General features: G+C 35.3%; 2 protein-coding genes across 2 annotated transcripts; both read left to right on the forward strand.

The window, feature by feature from the left end:
- The first annotated feature begins 189 nt into the window (after positions 1–189).
- Positions 190–4,412, forward strand: LOC136243961 (E-selectin-like). The gene is made up of 9 exons (XM_066035503.1): positions 190–237; positions 1,651–1,779; positions 1,879–1,995; positions 2,294–2,479; positions 2,574–2,702; positions 2,928–3,044; positions 3,259–3,444; positions 3,851–3,979; positions 4,305–4,412. The coding sequence occupies exons 2-9, from the start codon at positions 1,692–1,694 to the stop codon at positions 4,382–4,384; spliced, it is 1,032 nt and encodes a 343-aa protein (XP_065891575.1). The 5' UTR covers positions 190–237; positions 1,651–1,691; the 3' UTR covers positions 4,385–4,412.
- Positions 4,413–4,601: 189 nt separating this feature from the next.
- On the forward strand, positions 4,602–15,327 carry LOC136247958 (P-selectin-like). Its single transcript, XM_066039777.1, has 10 exons — positions 4,602–4,611; positions 5,483–5,671; positions 6,370–6,498; positions 6,584–6,697; positions 8,271–8,456; positions 8,802–8,930; positions 9,917–10,030; positions 12,307–12,492; positions 13,419–13,631; positions 15,260–15,327. The coding sequence occupies exons 1-10, from the start codon at positions 4,602–4,604 to the stop codon at positions 15,325–15,327; spliced, it is 1,338 nt and encodes a 445-aa protein (XP_065895849.1).
- Positions 15,328–16,658: the final 1,331 nt, after the last annotated feature.

Raw genomic sequence — 16,658 nt, forward strand, 5'->3', positions numbered from 1 at the left:
GAACTGACAGATTTACAATCACAAATCTTTGTGGATTTTTTGATGTAGTGTGTAAACGCATCAGAGCACCTGAATATGGCTCAATTAGTTGTGACCTAGGAGAAGATGGAGAAGCTAATCCTGGTGACACATGTACTTTCTCATGTGATGAAGGATTTGAGCTTGGTGAGACCTTCAGAAGAACCTGTCGTGATGATGGTGATTGGGTTCCAATTCGAGAACCAGAATGTGTTATTGGTAAGCTTTTGAATATACCCAGAGTCTGGTTATTATAAAGCTTACTTGTTAAGCACATGCACCTAATAAAAATCCTTGTCCTGGTTGTGAGCATTTTAGATTCACACTATTAGGGTGGTGTGATTTGCAGTCATCATGTGCGCCAATATTTGGAGTCTGTAAATCCTTCATGTAGAACATGAGTTCCATACTGCAAAAAACTATTTCACTTTTTAAGCAGGTAAATGCACATTTTTATTGGCCATGTAATACCTGAATTTCAGGGTTGGAGCCCACGGTCTGGCTGGTCTGGCATTGGCTTCGAGATACTCTAATAGAGGATTCAGTACAATCTATCCGGCATTGTTTCTAATTACACTGCTTGACTTACAACTATGTTATTTGTCTTTTACTTATATGCATAGCATTGCATTGGACTAATTGATCATTTATATATATTAGCAAATTGTTTCAAAATCTAACTTTTACTTAACTGTACTGTATGAAATAGCCTCCAGATGCCATTTCAGATCATCTTATTGATCCTCTAGCATTCTCCTGGGGGACCATGTCATCACATCACCTAGCTTTTCATACTTACACATGCTGCATGTGCTCACACATTATTAGATCAATAAAATTGTGATTGTATATTATATTATAGTCCACCGATGGCCTGACCACTCTGGACTCTGGCCCTGAATTTGCATCTTGCAATAACCACCCTTGATCAACCTTGACGTATTGACCACCATCTAACATTTCTTCTATTGTACAGCTGTACCTGCATAGTGTTGGAGCTTCATACATATCTGTCCACAGATCCTTATCAATCATAATTGTATAGAAGAAACAACTATGTACTTCATTATATCGTGTACTTATCAACCAGACATATGATAGCTACATCAATTTCACTGTCCAAGTCAACCTGAGTTACACAAACAATCTGTTTTTGCTGGCTGCTAATTCCAAGCCCAGTGACAAACCATATAAGTGGTCTAAAAATTTTATAGACCGATGGCCAACATGAAGATGGCTGGATGTGGCTGAAAAGGTAAAGGCCTGTGCCATTAATATCCCTTTATTTTAAACCAGTTTTGAGCCCTGATAACAACAGCCCTCTGCCTTCCTCACCACCCCCACCCACTATGCCTTTTGGAGCTCACTTTATTCAGTCTACTATCTCATGAAAAATATTTCATTATTTTGAATTTAGGATGCTGCTCGCACATTAGTTTATCTGGTACATTAGGTAAAAAATGTCTGAAGGTTTAGTATATATTTCATTAACCACTAGCAAATTATAACACTTTGAATAGTATTATACTTGAAACTAGCATTGTTCAATCCTGATGAATAGGTTACAAGGCAAATGGTTATGCTATATTAAAGTTACATACACTATATCACTTCTTTTGTTCATATATGTAGCTGGGTGTAAAGCAAAAGCAGTTGATGGATTCATCACATCCATGGATGCAACAATAACAACAACATTTTGGTATGATCATCCAAATGTAACATTTGACTGCAGAATACACAAAAAGAACTTTAAAGATTGTGAGTATTATTGTATATATACATGTAATCAATTGGTTTGATTGTCTGCATGTGTTTTATATAACTTTTAAATTATTTATGCATTTATGTGTGTCATAGGTACTAGCCCTCATACTTACTTTGAAGATGTCGTAAGGTTTGGTAATAATGTGGTCAGAGTACGAACTCAATGTATTGGTCAAGTAAACGATCGTCCTACAAGAGACTTCACAATTGGTATGTATGAATGCTATTGTGCATGTTTGATTACTAATTTTTGTCGAAAAAATATAGGCATAATATGGCATAGTTGGGCTCAACTGTAAAATTGTAGAATAATGAAGTTATTGTGCACTACATAGCTAAGTAGACAAACAATTCAAGTACATTACATACAGTACCATTCTATAGACATACTCAGTAGTGTTTCTAAGTTTACACTTTCACAAGTCGTAGCATTATATACAACATTGTGACTTAATATACAACATACAGTGTATTCTTCCTTTTATCCTATTGCACTTTTTATACATAGTCATATGTGAGCCACTATCTCTTGATCATGGAATCGTTGACTGTCAGTATGGAGACAATGGAGGTCCTAATGCTGGAGACATCTGTACCTTGACATGTGATGATGGTTACCTAATAAATGGCAGTGACATAAGAGAATGCAGGAATGATGCCACATGGAGTTATTTTGATGCAGAGTGCTATGAAAGTGAGTCATAATTATATATTTGCCATGAATACAAAATTTTAATGATAATTCACTAGTACATTGAAATGGTTTATTTCATGTGTGTACATATTAGGTGGCTGCACTGTTACTACAATTAATGGTGAAATAACATCAGGAGATTTATCTATCACTGTGAATTTTACATCTGACGTTCCAAATGCTTTATTTGAGTGCAAACTGAATGACAGAGAATTTGTAAGCTGTAAGTTTTTAGTGTGTGTACTGTACAATATCCACCAGTAGTTATGGAGTATTACATACATAGTGAATGAAGTTCAAGCTTTAACTTACTGTAGGCTTACCACATGTAGTTCTATAAAATCTTTACTTCATTGTAATATTGTTTGCAAATCACTATGTTGTATCATAACATTATAATGAGGTCTACACTGGTATGTGAATGATAATCCAGCATGTTTGTATGCAGGTACTAGCCCTCACACATATGGCAGCGAGGAAGTTAGTTTGGGAGACAATCAAGTTCAAGTGAGAGCAAAGTGTCTTGACCAGATGGGTGATACAGCTGTTGAGGTCTTTTATATAAGTAAGTGAGCATACACACATCTGACATATAAGAGTAATTTTGCAGATGATTTCATAATTGTTATGAAATACAGTATCTGTATAGTCTAAGGTTTTTGCAAGCATTGTCCTGTCAGCTGTTTTATTAGGAGGTTTGATTTGCACACTGTATATCAGTACTTTGCTCCACTATAACAGAGTAATATTGCTACAAAAGTCTGTATTTATTTTCCTAGACATTTGTGAGCCCCTCATCCTTAATAATGGAACAGTTGATTGTGAGTTTGGAGACAATGGAGGTCCTAATGCTGGAGACACATGTAACCTGGCTTGTAGTGATAATTTTGTTCTAAATGGTAGTGATGTCAGAACATGTATGGAGGATGGAACATGGAGTGGTGATGATGGAGTTTGCACTTTCAGTGAGGATGTTGTTTGTGCACAATTGTAGCTGAACAGTAGGATAATTTCAAATAACTATTGTTGTTGTCTCATAATTATTATTTAGTTTACATTCGTTACTCAGCTATTATCAAACAATTCCTTGAAGTACACTTAAAATATTGTTGTTTTAAAGTGTAGCAGAATTAAGTGCTATCTGAGTGATTACAGATCTTGGATGGAGATCTGGAGGTCCGGGGTTGGGGACCAAACTTTTTTGTTCTGCTCTACATTTTTGTCCAAGTTTTAAAGCTTAGATACTGTGTCATTCTGCCTAATTTACTGTTACATTTATCTTTTATCATTACAATAGAACCTTCTATAACGGCATATATACGTAATGTATCTAACCATACTCTAGCAAAATATTATATGTGTGTGTTTAAGGTGACTGTGAGGTTACGACTGTTACTGGTGAAATCTCATCACAAGATTTAACTATTACTGTCAACTTCACATCTGATGATCCTCAAGCTTCATTTGAGTGTAAACTGAACAACAAGAACTTTGTTAGCTGTAAGTGTTGTGAAGTCTTATACATATAACTCTAGTTGTGCTAATTAATGTATATTGTACTCTATTAGCTGACTGCTCTATTGGAATATGTGGATGTTATATTTCATGTATAAAGTGTATAATCATGTATTATTAAGCAAACAAAGTAAGGGTATCTGTTAGTTTAGGAGATATTTTCTCAATCTTTAATGTTCTTTGTGCTTTATAAAGGATATTTTGCTGCCACTATACTAAAATCTTATTGAATGCTTTTGCTATGTAGCATTGTACAATTACAAGACATAATTGCTCATTTAAAACTATAATGATTGTATGTGCATAACAGGTACAAGTCCTCACACATATGGACAACAACAAGTGAGAGTAGGAGATAACCAGGTACGAGTAAGAGCTAGATGTCCTTGACAGACCGGTGGTGCTGCTGTTGAGGTTTTTAATATTGGTACGTATGTGTGGTCTGGAACATATTGTATCATGTGTAATCTTTAGGCATACTGTATCTATAATAGTGATTATATAATTCATGTCTGCTGAATGCTTTGAGGTTAATAAATAACGAATAAAATTAATGTTGCTTGAATGTAATGCAAAATAGGCATGAATTTAAAGAAACTAACTAAACATGTGTGGATGTGTGTTACACTGATCATCATGAGGTTACTTATTAACACAATGGTATACACCTATGTATAATTAAAAAAGCAACTGACTTTTTACATGTTCACTTTCTCAAAGTACATTTGTTACATTAAAACATCATGTAATCCCTGTTTCCAAACACCAGTTATCTGAGCTTTTATGCAACTTTAATAATATTGATGAACTCATATACATAGTTACTATGCTCGCTTCATTATCCGAACACTTGGTTATCCAAACTGACTATTCTATTAGAGAATTTTGTCTAAGGTTAGAGTAATTGAACAGGGCTTTGTACATAATAGCTTTGATTATCCAATGTTTTTGAATATCTGAACACATCTTGCATTGGTACCAAAGGTTGGCCTGAATCAAATATATTTTTCCCAAAATACTATCAGGAATTTCCCAAAAAATTTACGTATTATGCTCTTCAGTGTTCCCATTATGCTTGCAATATTCTCCTAGTTTAGCAACATTTCTTATGATTATTTTACTCAGTGAATGCACCATTAGAGTATTTCACTACAAAGTGACTGTTCTGTTAGAGAGTATCAATCTAAGGAGCTATGTACAATGCATTTGAGTGCTCTATTGCAGTTTGCAGTTTCCACTGAGTACTCTATCGATCTAGTTTCATGGAATTAAGCTCCATAGTTTGAAATATCCACCTAATATACTAGGATTGTGCTGGCATAGCACTCCAGCCTATCATGCTTTTTATTATGCTGGCATATTTGAAGCAGGCCTAACCAAAGGGGTTGGGTAATTGAGGGAACACTGTATGATATTTTAGTCCATTTGATTCACTATCACATGCAGCATGATGTGTATACAGTTTAGTAATACATTGTGTTATTATAGACATTTGTGAGCCCCTCCCTCCTATTGATAATGCATCAATTGATTGTGAATATGGAGACAATGGTGGTCCTAATGGTGGAGACACATGTACCATAGAATGTAGTGATGGACTTGTAATAGATGGTAGTGATGTCAGAACTTGTATGGAGGATGGGACATGGAGTGGAGATGATGGAGTGTGTGTTGTCAGTAAGTACAGTTTTATAGAACAAGTCAACTCTTTCATCTAAAGTAAAGATAACGTATTTTACTGGTATAATTATAAAGTAGGACACCATTCCAATCCCTACTCTACTTAATGTTGTATGTTGCTAATGTACATCTTTTAGTTAGCTGGTGGCTTATATATATATATATATAATTAACATTTTCTTTAGACAATAATGCTCTAAAATATTAGAATTTAGAATTAGTGGCTTTTATCAATAGGCAGAAGTGCACATCTTCAATCACTAAAGTTTTGTTTGGCTATAAAGTAACAACAGTTTGTGATCACATCACAAGGAGGTCATTGTGTACTACGCATTATCATTCAAGTGCATTTCATTGTTACAGCAGAAAAAACTAGATACATGCACTTGGCTGAAATTTCATATTAACACCAGATCTCTCTACCTTGAAAGCTCACTACTTTGTAAATCAATTGTATCCAAATTGTACCATAGAACACTATATTGGATTATTTGATTGTTGTAATAGGGTATAATACTAACTTCTTTTACTTTAATTTGTTTATATGAGATATAAACTTTCATTAAATATTAGCAGATGGTCCAACTACTGAGCTTCTATTACTGTACACTTACTGCATTCATTCACTGACACTGTAACTAAGATACTGTACATAATAGTACATATTATTTTAATGTTTTTGTTGATGCTTAAAGGTGACTGTGACCTCACAATGATTGATGCTCAAATCACATCACAAGACTTATCCATAACTATAAATTTTACATCAGATGATCTAAATGCTCCTTTTGAGTGCAGGATAAATGATGAAGAGTTTATAAGCTGTAAGTGACTTTGTTTAGTTGGTATTCTTATGTTTGTTTTAATTGTTAGTTTGTCCATTAAATTCACAAGTCTTGTGTGTTGCAGGTACAAGTCCTCACACTTTTAGCAGTGATCAAGTACAACTAGGTAACAATCAAGTTGTAGTACAAGCTCGATGTCCTGGTCACAGCACTGGTGTTATTGAAGTCCTTCAAATAAGTATGCGTGTCTGTGTGTGCATGTGTGTGTATGTAGTGTGTGTGTGTGTGCGTGCGTGTGTGTGTGTGTGTGCGTGCGTGCGTGTGTGTGTGTGTGTGTGTGTGTGTGTGTGGTTGTACATGTATAATTTTATCTCTATGTCTACGTACAGTGTATATAGTTAGGATTAACTTTAAAATTGCCTTCAAAACAAGAAAGTTTATTGTCATGATGAAAACAGTAGGAACCAATAATTATTTTATTTTATGTACTCTCTATTTTATACAGATTGTGATATCACATTTTATGTGGTTAGGATGTTGAAGGTAATACTGCAGGGCGGCTCATCCCCATAGTTGCATTGCATTGGCATGCACGCTTGTGATTAATAAATTTAAAAATAAAAAAATTCTTCAGCAGTTGTGGCTGTCATTTAGCCTTGATATACTTTTCACAGTACTGCAGATCCAGTATAGCCCAGTGGGGAAATCCTCTTCTCACGTGATCATATTGAAGGCTTTTAAGTGATAGATATTAATTCATGGATCTCAGTGTATAGAGTAGCTGTTGCAATACTAGATTTATTAAGGTGAACTAGCTCTCACTGACTTTACCTATCATGATAATCCATAAAAATCTGATATATATATACTCTAATAGAGCATTTAAAAATTCTAATCCAACAAGTGAATGTGTTACAGTATAATACTCTCAATAGCACTGTGACGTATTATTTGAAATACGTCAAGCGATTAGCCAATAGAAGTAGTATTACACTTGTTTGTCAAGGTTCCTTGGCAAAAACATGCAATACTAATTTGATTGGCTAAAATAATGTGGTGTGTTTCTATTAGAAGTAAATATCCGACTTGACAACTAGTGTTACCATAGTGATAGATGTCCCATGGCATAGCAACAATATGGTTGCTTAGCAATGGTTGCTACGGTAACATAACTTTGAGATCATAACGACGGTTGCTAAGTGTGATTGGTCTTTTGCAGTGGTTATTATTTTGAATTTCTGTTGCCTAGTAACAGTTGCTATGGTTGTCGGATTAATTTGCAATAGGACGGATGGCTGTGGTATTCGGGATTAATAGTTCTCGCATTGTAAACAGGAAGGAAATAGTACTCGGCTTCACCTCGCACTATTATATTCCTTCCTGTTTACAATGTTTGCACTATTAATCCCGAATACCACAGTCATCCATCCTATTACATATAATAATAGTAAATAGTACAGTCATTGCTAGACCATAATGATTATGTATGTGTGGTTATTACTACTCACCAAGATTTTTAACATTGAAATTGATGCATACACACACTCCATTTAGACCACTGAGATGCAGTAATGACATTAAAGATGTCCTTACTGTGAAGTATACATACGTAACTAATAAACATTTCTCTCTGACCACCTATATTTTGATGTGTGTTCTCCTCCCCTTGCTGGTTCCTCTTGAATACAATGACTGACACAATGGCAATGATCATATAGCAAGATGCAATGCATATAATACATTTTGCTGTGTGTATTATTGTAGTAATAAATGCTGTCTATTGATGTGTGACTATGCTTCACATTTCCTAGATATATGTGAACCACTTACTCTTGATAACGGAACAATTGACTGTGAATATGGAGACAATGGTGGTCCTAACGGTGGAGACACATGTACCCTAGCTTGTAGTGATGGTCTAGTACTAAATGGTAGTGATGTGAGAACATGTATGGATGATGGAACATGGAGTGGTGATGATGGAGTTTGTTATTTCAGTAAGAATCTTGTTTAAACAATGTGCTCTATTTTAGTATACAGACTATTAAGGGTGATATACCACATTGCAAACTACATACTTGTAAACTGGTCTAAAGACATTACCTGTATTAACATCACAGTAGCGATATACCAGAGTAGTGATAGCATTAAAATGCTAAAATTGAAGCTCTATATTCATTGTTTGCGAAAACATTTCTGGTTGTGTTAGATGTCATAATTTTTATTATGGGACATAATTGCTACTGAAATAAATGATGCATGCCAGTTGTGAAAGTTTGATACTCTAACTTTATTGCCATATTATTCACAAAAGTATATGTATGTATCATCTTTTGTTTTAGGTGATTGTATGATCACAAAAGTTGATGGTGAAATTTCATCACAGGATTTAACTGTAACTGTTATATTCATTGCTGATGACCCAGAAGCTTATTTTCAATGCAAACTCAATAATAGAGATTTTGTAAGCTGTAAGTCACAAGTGAAGATAGTTTAGTTGTGTACATGTACCATACATCTGTATGTACGGTACTGCCCAAGCACAACATCGCACTTTCCTGCACGAGCAACTTTGCTCAAGATTTAAAAAATTGCTAATCAAGGTATGTGGCAACTGTTTCGCTCGTGAACAAAATAGCTGCCACTCTGTCTTGGAAGCGAAACAGTTGCCACGCCCCTTAATTAGTGATTTTAAAATCTCAAGTAAAGTTAATGCGTGTGCAAGTGAGTGCGACATTGCACTTAGGCAGTACCGTATTATACATTATCTATATAATAAAATATATATAGTAAACGTACACAATCATATGATTGCTAAAGAAGAGTTGACATTCTGTGGACAGAGAATCATATATAAACCACAGGACATCATAATATTATGTCCTGTTTATTAATAATCCTGTTGATATCAAAAATATTTTAATGGTGTAGTTGAATAGTATCAAGGCTATCACACAACATAATTCACATGGAAAAAGCTTGCCCATAATATAGTCAATATCATAATAACAATGTGTATTGTAATCAATCCTCTTTGTCTAATGAAATACACTATTGCTCTCCATAGCAGCACAAACAATGCCACTTATTTTCCAGTTATTATACTGTACATCTAAACACTTTGGCTATATTGTTGAACAACAACATGGAGTGTTCTACAGAAGGATTTTAAACCACCTACAGTATATCAGATAGCCATGCATGCCAAATATGTAACTTTAGGTTAATTTAAATCATGACTCTTTTGACGATTAAAATAAAACAGCTTAGGGGAAGTGGCTAGTTTTGATGACTCCTGCAATAAGTACCTCTTCTACAAAACTGTTCGGGAAATTGGCCACAATGTTTGTGTTGCTACGGAGATGACAACAGAACTTTATAGCTAAGAATCCTTTATGTATTATACATAATAACACAGTATTGCAACATGTAGTACGTGCAGTATAATATTGTACAGGTACAAGTCCTCACACCTATGACCAACAACAAGTGAGACCAGGAGAGAACCAAGTTAGAGTCCGAGGTAGATGTCCTGGCCAGAGTGGTTCTGAAGTTAAAGTTTTACGTGTAGGTATGTACCTGCTATACGTGTGAGAGTATCTATACAGTACAAGGATGTACACATGTCATATAACATGGTGAACATAATGAAAAAGACTGTGGGTCTATTTTTTTTGCATATGATTGATCTGACCAGTGACCTTTCAACTAGAAACAAACAACAACAATAGCTCACATGTTGGGATATAGTAAATGCTTGTAAGAAGGGCTGAAACAAATACCAGTACTCGACGAGAATCCATTAAGGATTTTGGTACTCGGATAGTACAATTGGTCACTCGAGTACTTATTAAGATCATGTGACCCAGCTCACATGATATATTTGTCATTAGAGAGTGACACAATGAAGGCTGTAGAGTTTTATTGGCATAATTTTTGTCTGGGAAACTAACACATCGGTACTTTAATACAGTGTGTGTATCATTGTTGTTACTTGAAAAGCTGTAAACTGTTTAAGGTTGGTACAAAACATGTCAAATGGGTATGATTACATGCAACGTGATTACTCGATTAGGGGCCAGTCTATTTTGTTTTTTCCACCTATTTTTCTTTCCAGCAATTCTTTTATTTTTCATCTATTATGCTCCATATTTTGCTCAAGAATTATAAATTTTGCTCACCACTGATCTTTGTTAATTGAACATTTCCAAGTGCAAAGCTACAGTTTTGCCTTAAAGTGACTGTTCTATTAGAGTATCTTGATCAGCACTTACTCCTAACATGTAAAGCAAGAAGCTAGCTAATATTGCTTAACATGTGTGACTGTTTTATTAGAGTATTTCGATTGTCACTTGTTGTTCTTGTAACAATTAGCTATGCACTGTCAATATTTTAGCGTGTCTGACTGTTCTATTAGAGTATCTCAATCTTTTGTGCATTTTTTATGTCCGCTTCACAAAAATTGCACCTATTATGCCAGCATTTTGCTCATTGCCTTTACCCACCCATTATTCCAAAAGTTTTGCCAGCAAAATCGACGCATCCCTATACTCGATCGTTAACTCTAGAGAGTACTCGTATACTAAAAAACTATGATCATTTCAGCCCTACTTATAAGGACATATTTTGACCTAAAAATAATTGGGTGAAGGTGTCTTTAAGTTGTCACAAAATGAATATTAATTTCATAAGCAAAGCTAAATTAGTGTAGTGTGAAAATTTGTGTTGAATTGAATGGAGTATATTTGTGAATAAAAACTTTGGTTCACAATAATCATACAGTATGATAGTACTGTATAGTAGGGACCACAAAAGTTTGGGTGTGGCCCATGAAAATACATCACCCAAACTTTCCCTGACGATGATGAAGCAGTTTCGGTTAGGTAAAACTAAGCCAAACAAGCCTTCAGATTGACTAGAATCATTTTCAACAAGTTGCTATAAAAATTATTAATGGAATTTTCTAGTGACTGACTGACTGACTGACTGCCTGAATGCCTTCAGGCAAGTGTAACTCAATAACAGCTAAGGTTACAAGCTTGAATTTTTCACTGTTCGACATCGTTTCAGCTGTACATGTGTCTTTTGGCATACTGCAGTACAGACAGTACAATGTATTCTTCATGGACTTACGAGTGTCCTCCTTTGTGTCCCTTTCACCTTTGCTGACATCGATTTGGCAGTAGCATGTGATGGCTTCCCTTTGATTTTATAGTGGCTACTTTGATTGCAGAGATGCTTTTTGAACAGTTCTTGATTCGCAATGCTGTATAATGGGTTGAACACAGCTGACAACAAAGTTTACATGTCTATTATGAGTAACTTAACACATGCTTCAACTATCAATTATTGGAAAGTGATGTGGTCATTCTACTTCATATTCAGTTTTTCTCTACCTGCTATAACAGCATTACAAATGAGGAAATGTATGATACGTGTCTCTGAAATCAATTTAGTCACTATGGGAATTGTGGACAGCTCTTATGATAGCCAGCTTCATTGAAGCCACCACATAATTACTGTAAATCAACAACTATGTGGTAATGGAGAAAGATATAGAACAAAAATTAGGACAAAGGTAAGTCTGTTATACATGCACTGTAGCTGCTGCAGTTGGTAAAAAGTCATGTCTTGGGGTCGAAGTGACATTGAACAGTAAAAAAATCGAAAACATAGCCTTAACCACAGTCAACTTAATATGCTTGGTATTATTGCTGAGTGCTTTATTTAACAGTTTTGAAACCAATGCACATAACATCCTGTGTGCAAGGTAGGGTTTTCATCACACATCTCAAACCAGTTATCCATTAATTAGTATTATATGCCACTTGTGATTTTCCTGTATAGACATATGTGAACCACTGTCACTTCCTAATGGGATGATTAATTGTGACTATGGAGACAATGGAGGTCCTAATGAGGGAGACACTTGTCTTTTCTCTTGTGATGATGGACATGCGCTAAGTGGTAGTGATTTAAGGACTTGTATGGATGGTGGAGTGTGGAGTGGTGAAGCAGCTGTTTGTAGTACTGGTATGTATGTATACAATTCAATAAAATGATCGTAGCAACATTAAAGTACACATCAATATGTATAACAGAGTAAAAGTAATCAGTGTTATTGATGCAAGTACAATTTGAATAAATATTATATATAATATACTTAACAATGAGTTACTGTTAGAGCAGATTTAAGGGAGATGGTTGAGGTGCTGAAGCGCTCACTTAAATTTTTACAATGTACTTGCTAGGAAGTTAGTAGAAACTTTGTACTTTGTTCATAGGCAATGGAAGGATGGAAAGAGCCAGGGGAAGGACTACATTCTTTTAAGAGATATAGTCAAAGTAATTAAGCTGTCAAATCAAAATACTCTAATAGAGCATTCGCTAAAACTTACTAGTAGATTGTTAGTATACTGTAAAGAAAAGACCAATCTGCAAGACGAAATTGAATACTTAATAACTTTGTACTACTGTTATCTCACAACATTACGCATAGTTAAACTCTATACCTTTCCATTCATTGATCCATAAAATTACAACTGTTCACTGGTGTTCTGGAAAGATAACATTCTCATTGTTACTAAAATGATTTTTACATTAAAAACTTTAAGCATGCTTAATGTTAAGATTACCGTGTCTAGTGGGAATGATATAAATTCTACAGCCAAGCTCTGCATACATCTCAGTACTGTTCTTTTGAAACATGCATGATAAAAAAAATAAAAAAATAAACATATTGACTACTGTAACCCTTAGTACTCATATCTTGGATATACTGGTGCAAAGAATGTACTTTATACTGAATTATATAATTGAAACTTTTGTAAGTGCGATAGTGTGGCTACTGTTCATGGCGCACTCTACTTATTTCAGAGTAGTCATGGAAAAAGAATAGACATATTCATTTGCATGTTATCTTTAAATAGTACTGTAACTCTACTGCATGTGTTTTACAGGTAGGGTGTCTGATATCAGTTGTCAGTCACTCAGTGCTCCTATTAATGGCAAGATTTCATGTGCACTGGTAGATGATGGTGTATCTACTGAGCATGACACTTGTAGTTTCACCTGTGATGATGGTTTTGAGCTAAGTGGTAGCTCCAGTAGGAAGTGTCAGATAAGAAATGGTCGAGGTAGATGGTCTGGCAGAAAAGCAACTTGTACAGAAAGTATGTATTTGAGTGTCTTCATATGACTATGTCAGGGAAAACTGGTCTTATTGCTCATGACGGCAGATATGATTTTTCACCAATAGCACAAAGCTACATGAATAAACAATCAAATTTCATTATCAAAATCAGCTAGACTTGAGTGCTCTGCTTTTGCTGGCTGCATTTTCCAAGCACAGTAACAATCTATACAAGTGTAATGGAGCCTGGGGATGGCTGTATGTGGCTGTACAGCGCTGTGGTGTTGAATACAGACCTTTGCTATAAATGGCCTTCATTTTAGCCGGTTTTGATACCTGAATGTCCAATAACTTGGCCTAATTCATCCTCTCTTTAAGATTTTTAATGCCTCCTACCCCCTTTGGAGCTTGCCCGATAGTCAATCTCAGTTTAAAAACTATCTAAAATAGTGGGAAGCTTAGCTGTTACCTGCTTGTACAGTGAATGCTCTGGAAGGTAAGGAATTGGTGTAAAACATGTAGCACACGTAGTTTCAACTATTGGTGAGCTACAACACACTAAATATTAAAACCGGCATTTCTCAGTACAGTACATTTAAATAGGCGATCACACCAGTTTTCCAGACTGGTTCACATAATATGATGTTCACATATACAACACTTTTTAACTACAATGAGCCTCCCTTATCCAGACCTCTATCTTTTGGGTACCTTCATTGTCAGGACAGCCCAAACTAATCATATGGTCTATTGACAATAATATAGTTTGGGCTGAAATGAGGGAGCTGTTTACCAGTTAGGTGGCTTGTTTATTCTATTAATAATAACTACCACTTGGTAGCTAGGTGATAAAACATTTTTACAGTCTAGTGGAGTGGCCATGAATGCTCTGTAGTAACTTCACCCTCTGCCCACTGTATTGTATAGTACAAACTGATAGCATTAGAAATAGTTACTTCATCATATTATTAGTTCGCATTTCTACATTTCTGAGATACGGACAGTGGTTTGTACCAGACTTCGCTTGCCCTGATAAGAGAGATTGCACTGAAAGACCATCATGGCTTTGTGTTCAAGAAACATACACACCAAAAATCATCAATCTGTGCTTGTGCTCAAATTTCAAGTCAATAGCATATTCCTACAGTAGCTAAAGTTAAGAATTGATAAAGTTTGTAAATTGGATGTACGTGGAAGACCCCTTTTCGTAAATCCAGTCACATATTTGTATTGGATCTATGATCACAATTTCTCTTTGTTGCATCAGTGGTAGATTTAGAAATTTTCAGAGGGGGTTTCAGGTTTACTAGGGGCATATCTAGGATATTCTTATGTGGGCATTAATGGAAGTCACTCAACAAGTGTGCAAAGCAGCTTTAACTAGGGAGGCCTGAGGGCATACCTTGAAAGGAAAAGTTTTTATTTGCAAAAATGAGATTGAATTTTGATTGAACAATAACTATATATCAATTACTGCATGTGTTATTGATGATCCATGGCATGCGTTGGGGGCACAACACAAAAATAATGTACAGTTGTAGTATGATAATTCAAATCATCATTCTCCAGTAATCTTTCACTGTTGAATCTTATCATTATGCCTTTAGAAATCTCAAATGAACCCTTCAGAAGTAGTTGTTTATAACATTTAAGTGATAATCATTCTAGAAGCTCTTATTGCATTTGAAGAGGCCGCCTTCCGACTCTCGCGGTTGCAGAATGGCATCAAAGATTAACTATGTCATTATTTATACACATAGAGAATAAAATTTACACACTTGGTTGCTAGTTTCCAACTAGGTAGTTTCACCCATCTGCCCCACTCTGTAAACTGATTTTGGGTGTGCGCCTTATTATCAGAGGGTAGACCTGAGGCAAATATGCTCAAAATTTTGCCAAAATGCTTGTAGGAATTTCCCAAAATGTTCACTTGTTATGTTTTTCAGTGTTTCCATTATGCTTGCAGTATGTTCCTAGGTTAGCAACATTTCTTACAATTACCTTGGAACATTTTAATCAGTGAATGCTCTATTAGAGTACAAAGTGACTGTTCTATTAGAGAGTATCGATTTAAAGGAGCTATCATTTGAGTGCTCTATTGTAGTTTGCTGTTTCCACTGACTGCTCTATTAGGGAGCATTGGTCTATTTTCATGTAATTAAGCCCCACAGTTTGAAATATCTACCTAATATGCTGGCATTGTGCTGGTATAGCACTCTAGCCTATTATATTTTTATTATGCTGGTATATTTGATGCAGGTAGGCACCAGCCTATTATGCTGGCATAATTTTGAGCATGATAGGTGCCTGAAAGCATCAGGCATAATACTAGCATAATAGGCAGAATGATTGTCATACTGTAAGCAGGTTGACTTGCAATAATAGAACAGCCGATGCCACGAATATGGCATTAAGCAGTTATCTGACATCACTGTTATTATAGTTTACAATGCAGCCAAATTCTTAAGGCACAACAAGCATTTAACCAGTTGTTCATAAGCCAAGGTTTATCATTATCCATAGAAAGTAACAAAACATTGGAACTGTGGCAAAAATTTTGAGCATAATTATGAGCATAATAGGCAAAATATTTGAGCACTGCAGCATAGCATAATAGGCAAAATTAAAAGCATAATAGGCTGGTTCCTAGATGCAGGCCTACAGAGGGGGTATGGAGAAAAATTTAAAAAAATGTGGAGTGAATTCATATGTATGTTGTTCCATCATTAGCTGGTATTAGCAACAAAGACATTTGTGGAATAGTTGACAGTGTTTCAGTCAAAACCAATGCAACCCCTTGTATCTGCCACTGTGCATATGACATTTATGTAGCAAGTTTGAGATGTTAGTTACCAGAATGTATTCTGTTTTTATTTTGTAGAGGAATGTGTGATTGATGCAGTTAAAGTAGCTGCTAATGTAACAGAGAATTATACAACCATTGAGTTTTCAGCTGATCCATCTCACCCTATGACATCATTCCAATGTAAATTAGATGGAAACAGATACAGAAGCTGTAAGTATTATGTACAATTCAAAGTAATGATGCAATAATTGTATATATCCA

This window comes from Dysidea avara, chromosome 2 (assembly GCF_963678975.1).
Source record: "Dysidea avara chromosome 2, odDysAvar1.4, whole genome shotgun sequence".
NCBI classification, from domain to species: Eukaryota; Metazoa; Porifera; class Demospongiae; order Dictyoceratida; family Dysideidae; genus Dysidea; species Dysidea avara.

Excerpts from the sequence above, each read along its gene's own strand:
- LOC136243961 (XM_066035503.1), top strand. The coding sequence starts at position 1,692 with ATGGATGCAACAATAACAACAACATTTTGGTATGATCATCCAAATGTA. Across the intron at positions 1,996-2,293 it reads TACAAGAGACTTCACAATTG|TCATATGTGAGCCACTATCT; the intron begins GTATGTATGAAT and ends TTTTATACATAG. Across the intron at positions 3,980-4,304 it reads CAACAAGAACTTTGTTAGCT|GTACAAGTCCTCACACATAT; the intron begins GTAAGTGTTGTG and ends TGTGCATAACAG.
- LOC136247958 (XM_066039777.1), top strand. Across the intron at positions 5,672-6,369 it reads TGATGGAGTGTGTGTTGTCA|GTGACTGTGACCTCACAATG; the intron begins GTAAGTACAGTT and ends TGATGCTTAAAG. Across the intron at positions 6,698-8,270 it reads TATTGAAGTCCTTCAAATAA|ATATATGTGAACCACTTACT; the intron begins GTATGCGTGTCT and ends CACATTTCCTAG.